Here is a 26043-nt window from a genome sequence, read left to right on the forward strand (position 1 = left end):
TATGTAAGCAGATGTATGGGGATTAAACCTATTACATGGAAACAGAAATTGTTGACAGATAACCACTTTCACCCATCTAGCCTGCCCTAAACATATATATCCATGCACACACTTACACACACTTTTTGTCTAGAGCCAATTAACCAACCAGTTTGGATTATAATCTGAAACTGGAGTACCCACAGCAAACCCACGCAAGCGTGGGGAGACTAAACACACACCACACAGTTAAGGCCATAGTGTGACTCGAACCCCAGTGCTGTGAGGTGATGATGCTAGCCATTACACCATCTGTACTGGTTCCGGTTGATCCGTACATGTGTCTCCTTAGATTCTGTTTGTCCCTACTGTATTCACTCTTGTTAACTGAAGCAGAACTGAATGCAGCAGGTCAATGTAAGACACTTCAGCCAATCACATTTACAATGTTGAGCTACTGGCTTCTTAACATCAGTGTGCAACTACTCTAAATGCTGCCAGTCACTTTCACCTTTAGGTGCTTCTGCTGTGATTGACATTGCTATTCACTGTACAGCTGTTGCATTTGTTGTCTCAAAGTTTCATCTTTTTTTCTTCTTCTTTTGGGAATGTAAAGCTTTTTTTTTCTTCTTCTTCTGAGTTTACTCTCAGTCAATTTGTAATTCTAAAGTAGTAACACTTTAGCAATTTGCATTAAATGTCCTCTGTCCGTGACCCCTGTGAAATGGAACAGATATTTTTAAACCTTAGTTCATAAGATCTGACCAAAAGTCATTTGCACAGTAATGATTTTGCTGAGGCACCCATGGGTGTAAGTACTGTCTACAGTACACCCACAAGATGAGCTCAGTAGGACAAAGAAACTAAATTACAAGATGTTACCCTTGCAGTGTTATGTGCTGCATAGAATATGTTCAAGTGTTGATCAGGGTTCAGTTTGCATCTTTTCTGCTTTACTCTGGCACCATCTTGTGGCCCAATACTATGTTGGTTATTTATTACCATTCACATTTGTTACAAAATACATTGAGCAATTACACAATATTATGTATCCCAATGTAAAAATTATTAAGCTATGATATTAATCCACTCAATCTTAACCATTTCAGCGCCAAGTGAATTTGTCAAAATAGGTGAAAAAATTGCCAAGCAAACATTTGTATTCATCATAATGACCTGTAATGTTTACTTTACATAGGAAATATAATATTTTTTTATACAACACAGTTATTTGAATTTATATAACAAATGTGAGCGACGCTGGAATTTTTAGTGGATATTTTGAACATCTCTCACAGAGATGTTGGCACTCAAAGGTTTAATACATGCAAGTATCTAGTCAAAGTTTTCTTTGGAATTGTTAAAGTTCTTTATGTTATCATTTATTCCGTTGTTGTTATTACTACTATTATTATTATTGTTATGCTTTATTTATAAAGTACCAACATATTTCATAAAACTTTACATTGACTGGATCATAATACAAACCAATGTGATAAATTGGCATTAAATGAAAGGCTCCAGCCCAAATAGGGTTATATCCTAATAACTTAGAGAAACAATTGATGCATTATGTAGTGAAATGACAAGTTTAGCTTGGGGAAGTGTTGTAAAGCAGGAGCATTTTACAATGGGTACAGAACAGTTACAAGGTCAAGCTGAACTGAGATGATATTTCATTAGACCCTCAACACAACCCCATCTTTGGTGTGATGACTCTCCATGCCACCCTGTAATTTCCCCAAATATATTATTGTTGAGTTAATGATTATATGGTAGTAGGATACAAGGCTGGTATAAAGCACTGTACATCTGCCTTGTCTATCAAGCCTCATATCAGTCCTTTTTATAAGTGGTTAGTATTACATTAATTCAGTGAAATAGTTAAAGTAATAGATATATGGTCAAATAAAGGGCGGGAAAGGTTGGCCGTATCCAAAGATAGATTTCATACTACAAAATGTTCTTCTTCAGTTTTACTTTATACAAATGCAAATGATTGAAAGATTAAGAGGTTATTGTAGTAAGGTATGATATGGAATGAATGTGTTTTTTAATAACTGTAAAAGTAATGGGTCAACATAAATTGGGAGCTATGCCTGGCAAAGGTCCCATTTAGGAGGTGTATTGTGTATATAAAAGATATATTTTGAAGATACCGTATATACTTGAGTATAAGTCGACCCGAATATAAGCCGAGGCACCTAATTTTACAACAAAAAACTGGGAAAACTTATTGACCCAAGTGGGACCCTCACTCGAGTATAAGCCGAGGGGGCCTTTTTCAGGATAAAAAATGTTCTGAAAAAGTAGGCTTATACTCGAGTATATATGGTATATGCCTGTGTAGATATATTTTGATATATGTCTGTCTGTAGATTTATAGAGAGATTAAAACAACAGTGAAACAATGTAAGGAAATACTATAGTATAACAGTATAGTTTGTACACAGTTTGGTTAACTACTGGAATAGTCATCAGTGTATTTTCAGATGTGAAGAAGGGTTATTGTATAACATACTCTGATCAGAACTGCTCTTTTTATCTTTCCCTGTGTAGCTTCTGTTATATGAAAGAACCTGGCTGAATCGATGGAAAACAACTGTCTTACATGAAGGGGAAGGGAATATAACCAACATAAAATGGAGAGGGAATCTAATTGCCTGGGCCAATAATATGGTAAGGTGCTTATGTGGACCAATATGGTATTAAGCAATCTTGTTGTGTTTGTGGCTAAAGATGGGTCTTCATACACCTATCCTGTTTGTGCCATATGGTGCGATACACCTGGCGCAAATTAAACGCTCTGCCACCGACAGCAATTCCTGTGCTTTGGCACTTTTTCACAAATTTCATTTGCTAATCATGTACTAAGTAGGTAATAATATACTAATTACCATAGTAAGGATTATTTTTCTTTGTCCGAACAGAACTGGTATAAAGTAGCAGTTTAAGCAAACGATATGCGGCACCAGTCAGTCATGTTAAGGTCAATTGTGTGTATGGATCTGATAGCTAGTTATCAGAAATAGGGGCGCAGATATTAGAGGTGCTTCGTCAAGCTGTGGTGCACCTAATGGGGTTGTTACACTCGTACAAAGGTGTATATATATATATATATATATATATATATATATATATATATATATATATAAAGGAAGGTTTGTGCTCCGAGCTACAGTAAATATATATTAATTTTATGAGTTACACAAGTTAAGATACAATATATATTCAATTTAATAAAGTTTAATAAAAAGTATTTATGTCGGACTTCCAAAAGGAAGTCATTGCCAGTCACAGTAAAGCCATTGTAGTCTTACAGATTGCATCTGACTTCACTTATTCCGGGCACAGTGGCAGATTTTACCCATAGGTAAAAACAACCACTTCTCATACCCCTTTCACATTACTAAGCCGGTTCGGACTCGGGCTTGATCCCGGGTCCGACACTTTCACATTAACCCGGGTCCGACACTTTCACATTAACCCGGGTCACCGATTAAACAAAGGGTGACCCGGGTTTACCCCTTTTTGTAACTCGGGTCAAATTGCTGGGTTTGTTGACCTGGGTTATAAGCTTTGGTGCTTTAACACCGCACCTCAACCTGGGTCGACATGTCAGCAAGTCAGCAATTTCCCGGGTGCCAGGGGCAGTGTGAAAGGGGTATGCATTTGTACACAATGTGCTATAATGTAGTAGCCGCAGATATGTTCTGCTCCATATATTGACTCAGTCACACACAATATAAATGTGTTACATATCAAATTAATCAGCACAGTCTCTTTGTGTGTCCTGGCTTCTGATGCATTTTCGGCAATGAAAGACCCCTGACGTTAGAGTTGCATTGGACCTGGCATCTCACTCACACAAGCCATCTCCTCCTGCATAGTGTATTGAGGCTAGATGTATGAGGACACATCTGTACATAGTCATTCTTGCAGATGACCGACATTTCTGGTATTGAATAAATATTTCCCAGCATTAAGTCCTGGCATACAGTCTAACCCAATCTTTAACCCCTCCACCCTAAATTCTACCCAACTACTAGTGTAATACACATCATCCCATGTCTGCAGTCACAATTGTCTGGTGACTGCAGAGACGAGTGGACATGTGTCAGTGTTTGCATTTGCCCTGCTGCCTGTCGATCTGATAAAACAGCAGAAGCTACTTCAACTACTGAAGCCACTGCAGTCTCAGTTGAAAGAAAATAATTATTTCAGCCGAGAAACAAAGTACATTACGCTCCTGTTGTTGCCGAAGGCTGCACAGAACCATAGAAGAAACCATTGATGATAGAATATTGCTCCTTTGACATACACAGTCCTTTTAAATGTGAGGGGTTGTTTTTTTTGTAAGGGATGTGATCATTATTACAGTTTGACCCATTGTGTCCTTACATGCTTAATACTAAATGCATCTTTGTAACCAACATCTGTCCTATGGTGCGGAGAGAAACTATCGCAATGTTTTTTATTGTATTATATGTCCTTTAGCATGTCCCTTTGTCACAGAGATGCAAGTACAAGCTCAAAATAAAATTGCTACTTAGTGCTTTGGTTTCATGATTTCTTTTCTCGTTCCATTCCATACAGCCAAACATTCCATACAGCCAGGCTGTTACTTAAGTGTCAGCTTGTGTAGTTCAGTCTGAATAAATATGGTTATAATGGACCATGGCTTTTTGATCATAGGCAGTACCTTTTGTCTTGACTTCAATCATATAAACAGCAACAGAGCATTATGATGAATAATGACTAAGTAAATTACTTATACATGCTTGGTCCTCTTTCTATGAATAATTTAGTCTTGATTGCCCAGTGACAGGTGAAAACCTTGAAGTATTGTTTCAAATACAGGAACATTTGTTGTAGGTTGTTTATGTGCCAAACTGGTTTGTGTGTCAAAATCAAAGAGCTGTTTATTACTGCAGTGTATACTATGTGTAGTTACTGTAGAATTACTAAGCGTTTGTATTTCAAAGGAGCATCAGACATTTGGTATATAGAATAGTTATTCTATCATTCCCTCTCTTCAGATATCAATTTAGACTTTAATTATGACTTTTACTTTCTGTAATATACAAATGATCCACCTTCTGTATTGCATGCGTATCTCCTTTGGTCTGCAGAATATTGGGATTCATATTGGGAGAACAGATGCATCCTCAATAGGCCATGGCAGTGCTATATGCTGTCAGTTCCCGTTCAACTCTGCTTGTTGGAATGAGTGTGGGAATCTGTACATCTGTAGGGACAATTCTGTTTACATTGTACCATTATGGTAGTGCTATAAAGAGTGCTCATTTTTAAAACTGTTTATTTTTTATTTCTTTCAATTATAAATCATATTAAAGGTCACAGCAAGAAGCTTTTTCCCTTTATGTTAAACCTTTCAGTGCCAACGTTGCTGTGAGAGATCCTCAAAATATCTTCTGAAAATGCCAGCACCGCTCACAGCGACTGTTAGTTTAGTAAATAAATACAAATACAGCCAAGTCAATTCATTGAAGTGTCGTTAAATATTGCACCCCAAAAAAGAACAGTCGCTGTGAGTGACGCTGCCATTTTTAACAGATCGTTTGAGGATCTCACTTAGCAATGTTGGCACTCAAAGGGTTAATGACAGAAACTGTGGCTTCTGAACAAGACAATAGTGATCTATACTCCAGACTTGTTGATGTATGTATGTACAGTATTATTAAATATTGTTTTATATTCTATATGAATATTTGTATTAATTGTTATTTGTTTTCTTGATGTACTGTATGTTACCTGATTGTTCTAATAACTCATAACTGTCATCAAAGTAATATCATTTTAAAAACAATGTTTAATCCCTGCCACTATAGGCTAAAATAACCCTTGTGTTACATTTACAGTTACTTAAGTTTGTTCAAAACTGTATCTTATTGTTACTTTTGTCTGGCTAATTTTGCAACAAGCTGTACATATGTTTTTATGTGTTCAATGGATCACAACTTAATTTTTTTCACTGGCTGTCTGAACATTTAAAACATTGGGTGAGATTTAGTAGGATGAGAGAATCAGAAAGTGACAGATTTGGTAAGAAATCTCCAGTTTTTTTTACAGCTGCAATCATTTACACTGCAAAATCACTTTGATTTTGCAGTGTAAATGATTGCCACTTTAATAAAACTGGAGATTTCTTACCAAATCTGTCACTTTCTGAATCTCGTATCCTATTAAATCTCACCCTTCAGCTGTAAAGTGAACCCTTTGCATAACTCCAGCACCAAACCAACATGAATGTGATGCTACAGGTTAAAATGTCATCTGTAGTGCTTCATGTCTATAACCTGCCTTGTGGTTCAAAGAACAGTACATCATCCCTCTTTGAGGGAAATCTAGTGTTGACATAAGTAAAGGTTCCCACTCACTAGAAAGTTCTGCGATCTTAAGATGTGCACATAAATTAGCCTTGAAATCTTTTGTCCGTCCTGGACAAAAGATTTCAGGCAAGCGCACATCTTTACCAAAGACTTCTCTTTAAGATCCCATGTCCGTTCCTATGTATCTTTTGTTAAATCTTCTGATCTTTCATGCAGCATGTAAGATCAGAAGATTTAGCAAAAGATCCATGGGAGCGCGTGCACCTGACCGATATCGGATGTTTTTCAACGGATATCGGATGTTTTTCGACCGATATCGGACGTTTTTCGACCGATAATGTGTAAAATCGGCCGATATATAGCGGTCAATTTATTGGAAATAGGCCAATCTGCAAAAAAAAATTCCATTGTGTGGGCACCTAAGAGAGAATTTGAATTTATTTTGGCAAGAATTATTCCATTGCACTGGTAAAAAGTAATACATATAATAAATAACCAACCAAATGAATAAAAATATTCCGTGTACATACAAGATTTTTTTTCTTCATATATCACATTTTTTAAATATATCCCATGAATGACCAGTTGCTTATGGGGTACTGTAATCTACCCAGTAATACTGCTTTCACATTGCAGAAACGGGTATTGACCCTGTATTCTTAAATGGGACTTTAAAACGGGTCTGAACCTTAAGACCTTTCACATTACAGGTGAAAACCGTTTTAAAAATCATTTAATACCATTCACACATTCAACCCATTTAACCCCCAAGGACACGTTTCAAGCCATAGAAATAGAGCCATTCACACTGCCTAAAAAACGGCTTTAAAACGTGTAGGACTCTGCTTTTTAACCGTGTTGAAATACCAGTTAACTTTAACCGGTAAATCAACTCTGGCACTTTCACACTGCAGCCTTAAACGTTTTAAAATGGAAAAAAAACAGCAATATACCGTTTCAAAAGTGCAGTGTGAAAGGGGTATAAGTGATTTATTTGTGGTATCACCATATGCAGTGGAATTATCTCTGTACCATCTATCTATTTATCTATGTCTATAGTTACATGTGTGTTGTAAACAAAACAAATACATGGAATAAATCATATTACAATATACAGTATAATATAGTTTGTCTTACTGTATGCATACTATACTTTTTTTTTTATTTTTAGTCAGCTTCTGCAACTTTATTTTAAGACAATGGCATGGGAAATCTTAACTAAATGAAGTACACCAGAAAGAAATAGAATACTAATAGAAATGCATTGTAGATTGTGTGTAGAATTTTAACATTGATTTTCTTTTTCTACCCAACTTTGTTACTTCCGCCATCCCCATTGCTCTGGATAAATTGTATTTATTTATTATTTATTTAGGTAGTTCTAAAGACACTTTATTTTTAACTGAAATATAGCTTACATGTACAATACATTTTTTATGGTCCTGAAGTGTGTGGTATAGGGTTCCAACAGTCGGGATCCCGACAGTCATTAGCCCGACATCGGGATCCCGACTGGCCGGACTCAAGACAGCATGGCGAGCGCAACAAAGCCTGCGGGCACAGTGGCTCGCTAAGCTCGCTACCTATTCTATTCTCCCTCATGGGGGTCATGGCCCCCTACGAGGGAGAATAGCCGGTGGACCTGCGGGAACCCGTCTGTCGGTGTTTTAACAGTCGGATCCCAACGTCGGGTAATGACTGTCGGGATCCCAACTGTCGGGACCTCGTCCGGCACCCATCCTGAAGATATAATAAAAACTTTGGTCATGAGCCTTTCCCTTGCACATGTTTACAAGAGTCTGGTGTATGTGTCTTCAAATTCTTGAAATGTATTTACTTAATTGAAGGTTTTGCTTATTTAAGTGGGAACTGTTTGCTTTAAGATACATTTATACTGCTCTTTTATTTTAAAAAAAAATACTTATTAACCATATGTTGGGTTTTCATTATAGGGAATAAAGATATTCGACATAATCACAAGACAAAGGATTACTAATGTACCCAGAGATGACACCAGTCTGCGCCCAGACATGTACCCATGCAGCCTCTTCTGGAAGGATAGTTTAACACTTGTAATTGGATGGGGGAAATCTGTTAAGGTACTTGTGATTAATCTTTAATCTTATACAAGTGATGTTTTTTTCTATATAAAGAATGGGGCTTTGATGCGTTTTCCAACCTTGTCCTTGTTCCACTTCAGTTTTACTTAAATATAAAGCTTGATGAAAAGCTTCTTCCCATTCCATGGGGATGCAATCCAGTGATGGTTCAACACGATTTAAATGACTCGATACTGTGCCTGGTAATATATTATTGTTTATTGCAGATTTGTTCTGTGAAAGAGCGTCATGCCAGTGAAATAAGAGATCTACCTAACCGTTATGTCGAGATTGGTAATAATTGACTTTTCTTTTAATGATAAAGTATGTAGCCAGCACAATATTTTACCTAATATTTTGATGTATTTTAAATATATATATATATATATATATATATATATATATAGACATAGAAAGACTTGTCACTCCAGGGGCTTCAACAAACATGAAGTTTATTGGTGCATATCATATGATATGCGCCAATAAACTTCATGTTTGTTGAAGCCCCTGGAGTGACACGTCTTTCTATGTCTATGTTGGAGCACGCAGTGGCTTTTGCGTGAGCACCCGGGCACATACATTCTAGCCACCCCCTGCAGGCAAGTGGAGTGCCAGACCTCTCTGTTGGCTATATATATATATATATATATATATATATATATATATTTTTTTTGGAACAAAAGAAACTGTGTGCGCTTCAAACAATTTAAAAGTTAATCCAGTCCAAAACACGACCTTTGTATAAAACAAGGACCACAAACACCAGAGTCCTTGACTTTTGACCCGCAGCAAATCTTCCAAGGATGACCCCTGGGATCCACAGGGGGAAGAAATCTAGGCAAGAACAGAAGAGATGCGCTTCATGGTGTATTACCCAAGGTACTTTAATATTAAAAGAGATAAAATTCCAAGGTACAGATAATTGGGACTCGTACCTAGTAAATAATAGCTGTGGGCTAGATACCACACGATATAAATATAAAACAAGCCAAACGGCAAAGCTGCTCACGATCAAGCCGGGAAATAGCTGGTTCAACTCGCTGGAAGCCGCAGGGCTGGATTGCGATGCCGCTGCCTGGAGGGAACAGCCTAGTTGAAATCACCGGAGAGGGAGACAGCCACGGAGAGCGTAGTAAGCCACACCCTGACGCGTTTCGTCATAAGACTTCGTCAGAGGGCACCGGACACCAGGAAACAGACACGTCACTGCAGAACTTCTTCTAGCAAACGGTGAAGTTTATTGTAACGCCCCAACGGCTTGTTTCGGGGTTTCCCCCTTTCTCAAGAGGCAATACTGTAAACCCCGAAACGAGCCGTTGGGGCGTTACAATAAACGTCACCGTTTGCTAGAAGAAGTGCTGCAGTGACATGTCGGTTTCCTGGTGTCCGGTGGGAGCTGGGGAACCTTGCTGTCTACAGATTTTTGACAAAGGCACGCAGCTTGTGAATCATTCGTGGAGAGTGCTGGTCCATTGGCTATATATATATATATATATATATATATATATATTCTAAAATGTATGTGTGTGTGTACACACATTGATCCACCCTTGTGTATATATGTATATATATATGGACGGCAAAATGACGCGGCACTCCAGACCATACAATCAGTGCAAAAGACTTTTATTTCGAGCAACGTTTCAATACGTGGGTATTTTCTTCAGGCTTGTGTATGTAATGTACCGTATTTATCGGCGTATAACACGCACAGGCGTATAACACGCACCTTCATTTTAAGAGGGAAATTCCAGGAAAAAAATAAGAATAACTCAGATAAAGCAGAAGCCAGAGAAATTCACTCATCATTTCCCCCCCCCCCCGCCCCCCCAGCCCCCAGGTTTATTACAGTGTTATTACACTGTTTATTAGCATACAGCATTAATTTAAATACCGTACTGGATTTTACTTGCAGGGCAGCACAGTTATCCTTCTCCTCCTCCAGGCTACAGCCAGCGCTTGGAAAGGCTGATGACGCTGCTGTAGCCAGGGAGGAAGGAGTCACTGTGCAGGGAGGAGCTTTAACCCCTTGGGTGGTGGGTTGTGCTGGGGCAGGACAAACCTACCAGGGCAGGTTTATCCTGCCCCAGCAAAACCCACCACAGAAGGTTAAAAGCAGCCCGCCCCCCCCTCGCCTTCGCTCCGGCGTTAGTACGCCGGAGCTTCCCTGCTGCCTCTCTCCCCCTTCCTAGCCGCCTGTCACATTTAGCAGTGACGTCGGCGGCAGGCTGGGGGATGTTCGCGGCTCGGGAGGACTCGGGTGCCTGAGCGCTTCCGAGTCCCCCCGAGCCTGGCCGACATTACCCGAGCCTGCCGCCGACGTCACTGTAAAGTGACAGGCGCGCCGGGGTGGTCTGGGGAAGCTACGATCGCCGGAGGACAGGGGGACTGGGCCTGATCGGAGGTATGGGGTAGAGGTGCTGCGCCAGTGGTGCACACCTGGACACCACTGGCGCGCACCTATTATATACCAATACAGGTATATTTACCGCAATTTACCGCCGTATAGCACGCATATCGGCGTATAACACGCAGCCATCTTTTCCCCCTGTTTTCAGGGGGAAAAAAGTGCGTGTTATACGCCGATAAATACGGTATATATATATATATATATATATATATATATATATATATATATATCTGGGCATCATGGTGCATTAAAAGGGTTTTTAATGAATAACAAATGTTGGACAAAGGTGAGCAGAGCATCGGGCGGAGAGTCCACAGGAGCAGCAAGCCAGTGAATGTGCATTCACTGGCTTGCTGCTCCTGTGGACTCTCCGCCCGATCCCGCTCTCCTTCAGGCGTCTGCCCGCAACCCAGCGGGGGGCGCTTTTGATGTACTCGGTTCTTTGGGACCAGGATTGCCCAGCTGCCTAGCCTGGTTGATATATGTCACGTGGTATCCAGTCCACCCTGTTTTAATTCTGGTACGAGCAAATGCCCTGCTCCCCTTTGTCCAACATTTGTTATTCATTAAAAACTCTTTTAATGCACCATTAAGCGCACCTTCCTCTTTGTTTTTGCCCAGATTCCTACCTCATTGGATCCTTGAGGATTTGTTTCTGAAGGTTGCTGCAGTCCGCACACATAAGGACTTTGGTCTTGGCTAATATATTCCTTCTACTCAGCTAAAGGAACATTCACTGGATTTTCCAATTCCTACACTCAGCGCTGGTTTTACTATTTGATATATATATATATATATATATATATATATATATATATATATATGAAAGGGTTTGACTCTGAATTGCGCTTAGTTGTATGTGCAGCACCACCAAAATTCCTCCTGTTAGTGAGGAACAGTATAGTAATCAAGAAGGTGTGGGGGGGGATTGGGGTGCGCTACCTAATATAGAAACTGTACCTCCCAATATAACACAATAAAATCAAAAATACATTTCTGAAATTCGTATCCTTGTATTTGAAGATGTTCACAATTATTAGGCCCAGTCCATTTCAGGATAAATAGTCCTTTTATTAATGTAAATAATTTATATATCATTAATAAAAGGACTATTTATCCTGAAATGGACTGGGCCTAATCATTGTGAACATCTTCAAATACAAGGATACGAATTTCATAAATGTATTTTTGATTTCATTGTATTATATTGGGAGGTACAGTTTCTATATTCGGTAGCGCACCCCAATCCCCCCCCCCCCACCTTCTTGCTATATATATATATATATATATATATATATATATATATATATATATATATATATATATATATATATACACAAGGGTGGATCAATAAGTACCTGTGTTTGAAGACAGGTGGCGTTACTGTGGAAAGTTGGTATTACTGTCATGTACAGTACTACCATCTTTCAAACAAAGCCACACCAAATTTCAGATTGATTCATAGGTTCGTTTTTTCAATGCACCAGCTCCCTTATCCGGAATTGTTATGGCCAAATTGCATAAATTGAGCTATGCATTGTTGCCGCATCCACCATACTCGCCTGACTAGGCTCCCTGTGACTTCTTCTTTGTTCACTAATCTGAAACAGTGGCTCGCGGAAGGAAATAAAATTCATACAGTAGCACAACTCATGCAATTCGGCTGCAACAACTATATATGTGTGTGGATATTTTTTGTGTGTATATATATATATATATATATCTATAGCGATTAGAACAAGGTGGCACACAGATATAGAGATTTTTCATGTACTGCGGTGCAAGGTTCATAAGGCAATCAATACGTACATTTATCTCCCTTTTGGTAACGCAAGAAACGAACCAGCACACGCAAAAGTTTCAAATGCAAAAAGGAGTGTATTAGAGGTACATTACAGTTTGTGGCACCAGCCAGTTTTCCTCATAGCTATATATAGCTTTGTAGAATGACCGGCACTCCACGCTCTCCAAAGGTGAAATGCCCTGGTGCCTTCCCAAGGTGAATATACCACCAATACAGTGCAGAAACAGATGGGCGTCACTCCAGGTATCATGCAAACAGGTGATACTTTAATGTGTTAAAACGCCGTTTAATATATAGTGTGACATACAAAACGTAGGACCTGCCTGAGGAGAGGCAGCACGGCAGGTCCTATGTTTTGTAAGTCACTCACTATATATTTTACACATGTTTGCACTTGTATTGTTGTGTTGGTCCTGACGACGGGAGTAATCCCGAAACGTCGTTGACCCATTAAAGTATCACCTGTTTGCATGAGACCTAGAGTGACGCCCATCTGTTCCTGCACCATATATAGATAGATAGATAGATAGATAGATAGATATATAGATAGATTCACTTTCATTGAATACAAGTACCAATAGCTAAATATTTCATCTACAATCATATGCAGTTTACTACGTTGCATATAATGCTTTTTTATTTTCTGCTGTCTTTATGTAAAACTATTGTAAATTCATACAAAATGCAGTTAGTATATTAGTAGAGCCCTGCTGAGACGTCAGGATTTCATTCAAGATCCTGTTTTTTACATTGTTTTGTAGATCAAACCTTGTTCCAAGCCTGTAAGCAATATGTGGAAAGCGAGACAAATTCTCAGTTTGTGAAATAGTGTGTTCGAAAGCTTTTCCCAGTAACATTGCCTCTGGATGAATGACATTCGAGCAGGTTTGGCTCAGATGTCTGCACTTCTAAACTGATGAAAAGGATTGTGTGGAATGTTCAGCCATTTCCTACATAAGCGTTGTCATGCCGTAATGCTGCGTGTAATGACCACTGCGCCGTGTTTCAGTGTAGACAGCAGGGTTTGATTGAGTTAATGCTGGTGAATAGTTCCAGCTAATTCATACATTATCTCAGAGACAGGGAACCTGTTGCTACCCAGCTGTTGCGTAGCTGTACACTCAAGCACAGTATAACAGCCTCTGGCTAGCAGGGCATGCTGGGACTTGTAATTCCCCAGCAGCTGGAGAACCACAGGTAGCCTATACAACATTTCATGTGTTCTGTTTTCTCCCTCGTTTTATAACTTTTATTTTATTCTCTATTTAGTGTCACAGTTTGATACAGAATTCTTCATTAGTGGAATTGCACCTCTCTGCGATCAGTTTGTGATGCTGTTCTTTGTAAAGGAGATGTCTGATAAAGCGGTAAATATAACCTTAATCATGAAACATAACATATAAGGACCTTCTGTCTCTGATCTTATTATTACTTTAAACCACAAAAATATGAATATTACACAGTATGCTCTGTGCATACTGACATTCTTCTAAATGTATGGGGTGAATAATGTTCTATACAATTTATTCAAGCATCAGAGCTAAATAAATTTGTCATGGATAACACATTCTCAACTATTTCAGAAGAGCAGAATTTCCTCATCCAACATTTATTTTTTGTTTTAACTATAAAAAATAAATTCACCTATCCCAGAAGCCATGTTTTCTTTTTAGTACAAGAGTAACAGTAATGCCCAATTCACACGGGCGACTGCTTAGTACAGATCGCTCAGCACACAGCGATGCACCAGCAATCTTGCCAGTGTTCTTTGGTAAGAGAGAACTGCCGATGACTATTTGCTGCATGCAGTTTAAGTCTAGTCCGGCGAAGGTGACGCCGTTGTTGAGATGCCCACACACAGAGTGATCCGTGCTTAATTTCTTTGCTTAGATATAGGGGTATAATCAGGGATGGTGCCAGCCCTTGTAGCACCCCAGGTGACCCCCCCCCCCCCCCTGCCCCCGGCCCCCTCCGCTCTGACCCAGTCTGTGGGGGGATGCGGCCACCATCCACCTGCTGGGGGGGGGGCCTGGAAATGCACAGAGAGAGGGCAGGAAGACAGGATTAGTTTGGGCTGATGCCGGAGGTGAACGGGTCGGTGATCGCATACATCTTGCCAGGGCCATCTTAACAGCAATGTGGGCCCCTGGGTAAAGCAATGCACTGGCGCCCTTACCCATTCTCCCCTCCTAGGGGTGGGGGGTGCTATCAGCAGCAGCTTTGATGACCCACGGGTGGCAGGGGGTGCTCTATCTTTCATTCAACATGTAGGACCTGGAGTAGTAACTTCTGCTAATTACTCCTTTACTGCACAGGTGGTGGGAGGGAGAACACTAACGTGTGGAAGGGGGCACTGAGCTGAATGAAGGGTCCCTTGTAAATGACTTACATGGAGGTAAGGGGTGTTTTATACGCAGGAGAGGGTTGGATAATGGAGTGGGCTTAATATTCATCATTTTCCAGTGGAAGGGTAGATTGTTTGACTGCAGATATCGCTATTATCTGGAAATAGATTTCTTAGCCTTCAATAGTATAAAAACCTAGAGTCCCAACTTTCAGGAGTTGCCTGGAACTTGGGGATCAGAGATCAGAAGCCAGAGCAATCCATTGACAAACATATAAAACTGTACACCAAACGTTTGGAGCTGGAGCAGGGATCAGCTGCTGGAAGGCTGATATCTCTGGTTCTGGGCATGATAGAGACAAACCACTAGTGTCGACAGAAAGTTGAGAGTCCCAGCTTTTGGAATATACTCTCAGAAAAACTCTAAATTAGAGAGAACCTGAGAAATATGACTGGGAATTGCAATTAACAGGTCGGATGTGGACTGCTGCTTTGAAGTTGGATATCTCCAGTTCCCCAGGGCCGATTTTCCAAATTCTGGTATCCCTGGAAAAAAGGGATCCTCAGCTATCAGAATAGGGCCCTTATACACCTGGGGCCCCTGGGCAAGTGCCCATTAAGCCCATACGAAAAGACGGCCCTGCATCTTACATGATCAACCACCACAGTGGCAGAAGAGTCCACGTCCATGCCATCTTCCCTGGGGACCCTTCTCCCCTGCCCTTATGCAGTAACCAGTCACACTTCTGAGAAAAATCAGCTGCATCCCTGTTATGTGTGATGCAGCCGCCTATCATCTCCACGGTGGGCATAATCGCCCTGTGTGTATGCCGCATACGATATTTTTGTTATTGTTTTGAAGAGCATCATGCGTTTTATATTTGCCACCCAGTAAAGTTTGTATAATTTTGATTTGAGAGCTGCTATATGAAATAACATGGCAGTAGTTTGCATTTTGTGGACGTGTTTAAATTCATTTTTTATTTATTACCAGTTTTTTACCGCGGGAGCGCGCACCTCAAAGCACACATCGGAACAGCATGCATAGCAGCGTGTATGGGCAGCATTAATCTCACTGCATTGCTTATTGAGGCATAGTCCGTGGTACCAAAATGGGTGGGGGGGGGAGTACTTTTTACCTGGCCCGGCTTTGATGGAGGGTCCTGGGTGACATATACTTTTTGAACTGTGTGATGGGATTTGTGCGGGAGCGAACATCGCATCGCACCCGCAAAATGCACCATGTATGGGCACCTTGAGAAAGACATCACCAAAATAGTCTCTAGCTTCCAAGGCTCAAGTGTTTCAACAATTTCAGCCCTAATAAGCCAGTACATTTTTTTGTAATTGTTTTAATTACCATAAAAAATCACATGATTTATAAGCATACATAGAAACATAGAATTTGACAGCAGATAAGAACCACTTGGCCCATCTAGTCTGCACCTTTTTTTAAACGTGTTACCTCAAACCATATATGATCCTTATTTTTTTGTAAGGATATCAATATGCCTATCCCAAGCATGTTTAAATTGTACTACTGTATTTGCCTCGACCACCTCTGATGGGAGGCTATTCCATTTATCTACTACATTATTCTGCGTCTGCTTAAATTACTTTTACAATACTTGCTACATCTTTCGCAAACCACAATGGTTTCCTTTTCCTTGTGTTTTTCCAAACTCTTTTCACACAAAGTTCTGTTGCTTTTAGTATTGCACTTTTTAATTTTTTCCACTTCTCCTGCACTCCTTCCAAGTTCCTCCACTCTGCCAAAGAATCCCTTACAGAGTTTCCCATCTCTACAAAATCAGCCTTCCTAAAATCTAAAACCTTTCTTTTTGTGTGCGATGAGTCGGTCTCTGTCTTTATTTTGACCCATACTGCTTGATGGTCACTGGATCCCAGGTTTTCACCCACATTCACATCAGATATTCTGTCACCATTTGTAAGTTTTAAGTCTAATATTGCGTCCTTACGAGTGGGCTCCCTCACCAATTGCTGGAGGGATGCTCCTTGCAAGTAATTCAGAATGTCCCTACTTCTGGTGGAACTTGCAACAGGCAACTCACAGTTTACATCAGGTAGATTAAAGTCTCCCATTATTATCACCTCTCCTTTAATGCCATTTTATTGATGTCCTGCAATAGGCTCTTATCAAGTTCATCTTCCTGATCTGGTGGTCTGTAGATCACCCCTATACGAAGAATCGCCTTCTCCCCTGTTTCTATGGTCACCCCAAGGGCCTCATTTTTTTCTTCAATACTTTGTATTAAGGTAGTCTTTATGCTTTTTTTTTTTACATATATTGCAACCCCTCCTCCGATTCTTCCCATTCTGTCCTTCCTAAATAAAGTATATCCTGGTACAGCTATGTCCCAGTCATGATTTTCATTGCACCATGTCTCTGTAATAGCCACAATATGCAGTTCATCCCTTGTCATTATTGCAACTAGTTCTGGGATTTTATTTCCTAAGCTCCTAGCATTTCCACACATAGCTCTTAAAGTTTTGTTTGTGCGTCTCCTGGTACTACATGTATCATGAGCACCCCCCACTTTACACATACTAGTCTTTATAATGGGAAAATCTGCATGCACATATTTAGTGGATTTTCTGTATTAAATGTGAGGTCTGGACACACATAAGGGGCAAAGCCAGTCATGGTACAACATTCATTCCGAAGTGATGGTCTCCGTGGAAACATGATACTGTACATTTGTAGCCATGGGACACAGGGCAGACCTCTGCAAGCTAATACATAATGCTGATCACTCAAGCAGAAATCAAACCTTCAGCTTTAAATTAAACATTTTGCTTTCTTGTTGGGCTACCACTAGTCATTTCTTGGTGAATTTCTCTGGAATTTTATGCTGATGATTTTGACTTAAATGTTATGTATACAGCATACAATTCTGTGTGTATATTCATACAGTATGCTTTATTTAAAATGTTAATAATAAGTGAAAATGGAACTTAATGCCAATTCTACATAATTTATTTATGGTTCCAGAATAAAGTGTTTTGTGCGAGGCCGCGCCTTGATATAATTCAGCCACATGCAGATTCATGCGAAGAGGTTTCCTCAGATGCCATAACAGTCAGAGGCTTTCAGGAGAATGAGTGCCGGGATTATCGCTTGGGTAAGAAGATGAACATCAGGAATTTTCCAAATATTAAGTGCTCTACTAGAGTGCACAAAGTGCACCAGTGTATTGGGGGTGTATCAAAGTGCTTTTTATTTAACCTGCAAATAATAATTTTGTGCAGTTTCCAAACAACACATACCTTTTTCATTTCCTATATATGGTAACTTAAGGCTTTCACCAGCCATCTACTGTAGCTACCATGTATAAATTGGACATGTACCAGGCTTGGAAACCCCCGGTGGGCCCCACCTCCTCCTCTAGGATCTGATTCCAGACTGCTTACTTGAATTTTACATTATACTTATTTTACGATGCACTGGACTACGATGTATTTTCTATAGTGCACTGCTGTTATTCATATGATACATTATCTTGCATGCACTAGCAGTATTTACTATTTATTTTTATTAAGGGGCCCAGACCATGCACTACATGGATACCCAAGCCTTTTTGGTAGCTGGCCACACCCCCTCTGGAGACTGACCTCACCACTAAACATGGGCCTCACCACTGAATTGCCCTGGGGGGCCCATAATACCCCAGTCCGACACTTTCATGGCCTCTACATAGTGGGCAGGTAGTACACTGATGGTTAGCTTTGGTATCTGTTGTCACCTTTACTTTTCCTCCTCACTGATATGGTGGTGTTCTCTCTGTCACTCTTCTCAGTCACTGTACTACCCATGATAGCCAGAAACTGCATCTCGCTACCATATATTTGTATGTATAGCTAAGTATTGAGACATCTGGGCATTCTGAAGATCTAGTAAGTAGGGGGTGCCCACAGTATATGCTGACAACATTATACACAGGCATGTTTTAGTCAAAAACATACCATAAGGGCTTCCACAGTCTTTTCTTAGGAAACCCTATAATGTAATTTGGATAAAATATAGTTCCTGATTTCTTTTTTCAGAAATGATGATCCACATGAAATTCTGACATGGACGTATTTATAGTAATATATAAAGTTTCCATATTCAAAGCTGTCTGCAGCACTTATTAAGATGTGGAATGCCCCATATTTAGACTATTCCATTCAGTATGTGGAGAATGCTTCAGTGAAACAAAAATGTATGGGGTAGATAAATTAAGGGAAATCTAGCACCCGACAAGGTAAAAATGCATCAAACAAATTACACTTAAAAATGTTTTTACTTCTTTGTAAAATTGGAAAATAATTTCAACTAACGTACCAGAGGAATTTGCATTGTGCCATATTAGCTCTTTTTAAAAGTGAACCTTTAGATTTTATAATTAAAATTTCAAGTCAGAATAATATCGTTTTCAGTTTTGACAAAAATTCAGTATTTGAAATTCAATTTTAGATTTCTCTTAGTTCATGTGTTAATATGTTTTCTGGCATTGTATATTGTACAGCACAATACATCAGCAACTAAATATCCATAGAATCATTCTTCTCGTGCCTTTTAATAGTCTATTTAAGGATGGTTTGTGAATAAGATGGATAGAGCTCAAGATAACTATATTCAGAGATCAATCAAACCTCGGGTAATATTACCAAACCGCATACACCTTGTTTTACTGGATGGTCATATGGCTGGTACACACAGGTCCCTCTTTCCTCCCCTATTAAACAAGCAGGGGAGACACAATACAACAGGACATAGTGCAGATCAGCAATGTAAAAAGGGATTTAATACAACAGTTGCACTTACAATAAAATGACTGATATAAAAGCATGAGACACGCAATCCTTGTGGCAAAACAGCATACAGATGTTAACGATAGAAGTCCTCTCAAGCTGGGTTCACCGGTCCGGAATCGTATGGCCACAGTTCAAGGTCCAACTTCTGCCAGGATGTACCACTTGCGGGATATGCCAGTCCAAAGTGTAAAAGATGGCACGCTTAACGCGTTTCGGAATCTATGTTCCTTCTTCTGAAGCATGCCAAACAGTCTTAGGGCTCAGGTATATATACCTGTAGGTAAATTTACACAGCTGAACACTTGCGCCGCTAATCGGCGTACAACTTCCGGGTTACCCCCGAAAAACATGGCGGTGCGTTCCAAATGCTGGAAACACGTCACCGCGTTAATCATGTATAGTCGGAAGTGCCGCTCTCAGATTCTCCGGCACGGTCTCACGTATCCTCACGTTGCCATGACGCCCGCTTGCGCTCCGTCAGGCATAGCTGTGCGTTCCAAGCCTGTACATTAAGAATTGCAGTATTTATCTCAGAGTCGCTGGCTTGTTAATGCTCAGTATTCTGTTAATAGGTTAAAAAGAGAATTATTTTTGCAATTTATTTCAAGGGGAATCCGGAAGTTGTTTACAATGAAATTTACTCCATCCATGGGCTAAAAAATAGAAAAACAAAATTAGAAACTACATATAATAAAATACAATAAAACTTTCTTTTTAAGGGGAGACACTAATATTCAACCAGCACCTTTTAATAGACACCTTAGTGAATGGAAAAAGAAGAGTTATAGATAAATCAAGATTTTCAGGAAAGGAAAGGTTTTAGTTCGAACTCACTGTTCAGACCTCTTGGTACTAGTGTGCCCAAGCGATATACCTGTATCCAGCGCATCTCTGTTTTTGAGAGTCGCTTGGCTAAATCGTTAGTCCGACTTTTTGGTATAGTTTGTTTTAATAGTCTAGTTACGAAATTTGGTGACAGTCTGCTTATTAGCGCTGTAGACAGCTCTGAATAGGTAAAGTAATTATAGCCACCTTGTATTTGACAATAATTGATTTCACATACTGTATATAAATATTCTCGTATTTTGTAGAGTATGCCGAAGGTGAATCCCTCTTTTATATAATAAGTCCAAGAGATGTTGTTTTGGCAAAAGAACGAGATCAAGATGACCACATTGACTGGCTGCTGGGGAGAAAAAAATATGAGGTACTTTATATATTCTGTAGAAAAAGTTAAAAAAAGAATCTTTATAATATATTTTATTATTATATTTATAGTAGCAGCAAAACGGTCACAAGTATCAACATTGGTGCTAACCACTTGTTATAAATGCAGAAAAAATGTGATGTTTTGCAGTATTGCCAAGTTTCTATATGAGGTTCCAAATGGATTCACAATGACACCACTGATAAAAACTGAAATTCATATAGGTGTCATATCTTTAATTTATTTATTTTTCACTCCAAAGGTTCGCTATCAGTAAATTCTCTCCACTCCCAATTTGTACTAGCCTGGACAACATGTCATTTCTCAGAGTGAGGACTGGGAATGGTCATGGACTCACACTGGGTATTTAGTTGTAGGGGAATATCCTATTAGCAGCAGTAATTTACCACTGCTAATCGCTTTCCCCCTAACTCCGGCATTTATTGGGGATTATGCTTTAGGCACCCAAAGCATAATCCCACAATAAGCAATTGTCAGAGCTGGAAAAAAACATGAAATAAAAAATTAGATTCCATGTTTTATTACGCACTTGGATGCCCTTTTTCTTTTTTATCAGCCAGACCCACATTGCATGTAATTCGATAACCTCTTTTGTGCTTTATGCAGTAAATAAGAGAGTTGTTTGCAGTACACAAAAATGCCATATATTGGTGTATAGGTATGGACAGCATACTGACTGGTGTGGGCATATTTTACGCAATTATGTAAATAAATAAGAAACTGCATTTTTAGGAATTTATAAGCATGTATAATCGAACCCAATTATATGGGTTATATACATTGCTAAATCCCATTTTATGACTAGGCTATGGGGCAAATCAGTCTATGGTCTCTCTACAAAGCTGAGCCCAGGAGAGTATTGACCTCCATTCTATTACCACTGCTCATGCAGAGTTCGGTACTTGTTTCCTAGAACGGCCACAACGATTTAGATTGTTGTGGTCGTAAGATAAAAAATCGGATCGATCGCATCGCATGCGATTTGGTCGCATGCGATGCGACCGATCCGACCGACCGATTTTTCACCCGATTTTTTTTTTTTTTTCACATGATTATTTTCAATTGCCCCCCCAAATGTTACTAAGTGGGCTAGACCCCACGATAGACGTCAACCCGAAGCGTGGCGAGCGCAGCGAGCCCGCGAGGGGCGGCGGTGCGCGTCCTCCGACCTTTTCATTCCCCTACTATCCACTAGGGCGTGGAGTGAGAATAGAATAGTGTGGCGAGCGCAGCGAGCCACCGAGCCCGAAGCGTGGCGAGCGCAGCGAGCCCCGCGAGGGGACGCGTATAACTTCACAGGTATACGCGTCCCCTCGCGGGGCTCGCTGCGCTCGCCACGCTTCGGGCTCGGTGGCTCGCTGCGCTCGCCACACTATTCTATTCTCACTCCACGCCCTAGTGGATAGTAGGGGAATGAAAAGGTCGGAGGACGCGCACCGCCGCCCCTCGCGGGCTCGCTGCGCTCGCCACGCTTCGGGTTGACGTCTATCGTGGGGTCATGGCGGGCACATAAAAAATGTGAAATGGGTCATATTGGCCCATTTCACCTTTTTTATCATTTTTCCCTATGTGAGATGGACTTAATCAAGCCCATCTCATCTTGTGCCATTATAATGGCACAAGACCGACCGATTTCAATGTTAAAAGATTTTTTAACATTGAAGTCTATGGAAAAATCGGGTCAATCGGTCGGTCGCATCGCGGCCGATTTTAATTGGTCGCGACCGACCGATTGACCCGATTTCTGTCAATCAAATGGAAAAAATTGTAAAAAATCGGCCACATCGTGAGGATCGTGTCCCTTAATTAAGAGCCACGATCACTCACGATTGTGGCCGTTCTAGGAAACAAGTACCCAGAGTTCTATTCTTTGACCGGTGTAACCATGTACATCTTCCTAAGTTCTATTGCTTTAGCTCCAGCTAATAAAGAAAATGTAAGCACATTTAGCACATAAATTGGAGAGAAATCATGCTGTTATTTTACATAACAATTGTTACATTTCTGTTGCTTAAATTGCTACTGTAAATACACTCAGTGATGGAACTATGAACAGAGTGCCTGGATGCATGATTCCCAGCTACTGCCCCCAGGGAACCCTATCACCCTCTCAGTAACCTCCCATCACCTGTTCCTGGAGCTTAAAGCTGGACAGTTTAACACTCTCCCACTGTTACTATGAGACATGTACAGTAAGAAAGATGGAGAAGAAAGATTTGGCAGGGAGCCTGGATGAGGTTCTTGTACTTCCAGCAAGCCACTTCTGGTCCTTGTGACCACTGGCTACACATAGTAACAGTAACCCAAAGCATGCCTACAACAGTGTGCTCATTTAAAAATGCGAATGTGCCTCCTTGGCGCCAACCTGTCAGCTGGTGCCCGGAGGACAATGCTTCTATTACCTTTGGGTCTTGTGTCAACTTTTTAAATGTGTTGTGCTTCCTATACCAGTGCTGGTGGTATGATTAGTCTGCTGTAAATTCGGAGTTAATGTTAGAAGATGTTGCAAGAAAAAGAGGCCTCCATGTGTATCCAGGGTAAATTCTGAAGATAAGTGTGCACTCTCAGCATTAAACTTGTATGATTTAATGAACCAGAAGTGGTTAAGCTGCATTTGCCACATTTTTAACATGACAGGTACAGTAAACTGTATATGACAATATTCCACACTGATTATTTTCAGATCATTAATTGATTTATTATTAATTAGTTTGATTCTCTTTTTTTTCCGTTTTTTAATAATATTGTCTACATTATACTGTAGGAAGCTCTTATGGCTGCAGAGATTAGTCAGAAGAACATTAAGAGACATGACGTTTTGGTGAGTATTGTAAAGTTACACTTTTAGCGAAATTCTTAGGGGTAGTTCCTTAAAATGAAAAATGTCATTTCAATTTGTACTTTATTGCTTTCTAGACAATAAGAGACCAAATCTAGTCTGTTTTAGAAACTTTAGGTAAATTTACACCATATTGTCATTTTTCATGAAAATGCTTCATAATCACAGTGCAAGGTGATTGGTATGCATGAGGAAATGATGTGCTGATACTGTATATCTGTGTGTGACTGAGGGGCAGATTTATTAAGCTTGGATAAGAGATAAACTGGAGATAAAGTGGAGAAAAGGTAAAAGGAGATAAAGCACCAGCCAATCAACTCCCAACTGTCTTTTTCAAACACAGCTGATTGGCTGGTGCTTTATCTCCTTTTACCTTTTCACCGCTTTATCTCCAGTTTATCTCTTCTCCAAGCTTAATAAATCTGTCTCTGAATCTGTACACAGAGCTGCAATATAGGTTTTGGTCTTCTCTGTATACAGACTCAGTCACACATTATATATACAATATATAAATGTATGAGGACACATCTGTAACTTGGCTTATTCTATATATTGTATTTGAGAAATGCTGTTTTCTATTATTCTATTTATTATTTTTAGGATATTGGCTTAGCTTACATAACACATCTGGTGGAAAAAGGAGATTATGACATGGCTGCCAGGTAATTATATCACAGTAAAGTAATTGTGACACGCTGTACATTATATAATGTATGGAGGCATTTGAATGCAGCGTTAGTGGTCTTTGGGTAGAAGTAGCATTTATCTGATTACTTTACAGGATAATATGATTAGCTATTGTAATGGCAAAGGTTGACACTCTAAAGGCCCCCATACACTAGGGTGACTTGTCCTTAGGACAAGTCGCCCCCGACTTCCCCCTGAACTTCCCCGGCTGCTCCCCGGGGGAGCTTGATTAGATTGGCACTTGATGTGCCATTTTTTACATGTGATAAATCGTCTCGATTTATCACATGTAAAAAACCCGGGGAGCAGGGGGGGGGGGGGGGGCTACAGAGGTGGGAGCAGGGGGGCTGGGGACGCTGCGGGCGACACGTCTGTGTCCCCCGCTGCTGGGGACGCTGCGGGGGACAGCGTCTGTGCGAGGCGGTAGAGTGAGCAGGGGGGGCTGGGGACGCTGCGGGGGACACGTCTGTGTCCCCCGCTGCTGGGGACGCTGCGGGGGACAGCGTCTGTGTGAGGCGGTAGAGGGAGCAGGGGGGGCTGGGGACGCTGCGGGGGACACAGGCGGCATAGAGCCGGGCAGGGGGAGCCGGCCGGGAGCTGTCAGTAATGAATAAAAAAAAAAAGCCCATACAATGAATGGGCAGCCTGTGATTGGCTGCTGAGCGCTCTCTCAGCCAATTGCTGACTGGCTGAGAGAGCGCTCAGCCAATCACAGGCCGCCCATTCATTGTATGGGCTTTTTTTTTTTATTCATTACTGACAGCTCCCGGCCGGCTCCCCCTGCCCGGCTCTATGCCGCCTGTGTCCCCCGCAGCTGCGCCGCGTCCCCAGCCCCCCCTGCTCCCTCCACCGCCGCGCCGCCCCACTAGGTCCCAAGTCGGGTGGTCGGACGTGCAGCAGGTCCGACCACCCGACGCAGATCCGATGCGCACGGGACCGCGCATCGGATCTGAGGGGACAACAAAACTAGCCGATTTTGGTCCGATTTCGGCCAGATCCGACTGATCTGGCTGAAATCTGACCAAAATCGGCTAGTGTATGGGGGCCTTAAGGGCAGTATTCAATGAGGATAATTCACCGTTTCACAGCGAATTTGTGCTATTTTCGCGTTGGAAGGTGATTTTTTGGGTCAGAAAGCGAATCACCCTATTCAACGTGCACTTCTCGCCGTCTTTCTAAGTGATTCTCGCCGTGTGTCGCCATGTAGCAAATCAACATCTTTTCATGGTGAAGTGGAAACTGAACTTTTAAAATAAAGTTGTTGTTGTTTGACATTTGGTGTCAAAAAAGGGACATGCTATTTTTATTCATGTGCTGATAGCACATGAATATATATTTAATTAAAAAAAATAATATTTTTTTACACAGAGCAGCCAGCAGGGGGCCGGGAGCCGAGAGCCGCTCATTACATATTCATATATTCACTGCACCCGATCATTACATATGCACGATCGGGTGCAGTGAATACCTGGTCCCCTGTTG

The 26043-nt window shown here is 40.7% G+C and overlaps 1 protein-coding gene across 1 annotated transcript in view; it reads left to right on the forward strand.

The window, feature by feature from the left end:
• The window catches only part of VPS41 (VPS41 subunit of HOPS complex), a 258397-nt gene that overhangs the window by 148069 nt on the left and 84285 nt on the right, over nucleotides 1–26043 (forward strand). The window contains exons 8-15 of the mRNA XM_083188469.1: nucleotides 2539–2658; nucleotides 8285–8431; nucleotides 8659–8725; nucleotides 13915–14012; nucleotides 18003–18132; nucleotides 20899–21014; nucleotides 23800–23856; nucleotides 24475–24536. Coding sequence (XP_083044595.1) covers nucleotides 2539–2658; nucleotides 8285–8431; nucleotides 8659–8725; nucleotides 13915–14012; nucleotides 18003–18132; nucleotides 20899–21014; nucleotides 23800–23856; nucleotides 24475–24536 — 797 coding nt within the window. The remainder of the gene's footprint in view (nucleotides 1–2538; nucleotides 2659–8284; nucleotides 8432–8658; nucleotides 8726–13914; nucleotides 14013–18002; nucleotides 18133–20898; nucleotides 21015–23799; nucleotides 23857–24474; nucleotides 24537–26043) is intronic.

This window comes from Crinia signifera, chromosome 5, assembly GCF_055691185.1.
Source record: "Crinia signifera chromosome 5, ASM5569118v1, whole genome shotgun sequence".
Classification (NCBI taxonomy): domain Eukaryota; kingdom Metazoa; phylum Chordata; class Amphibia; order Anura; family Myobatrachidae; genus Crinia; species Crinia signifera.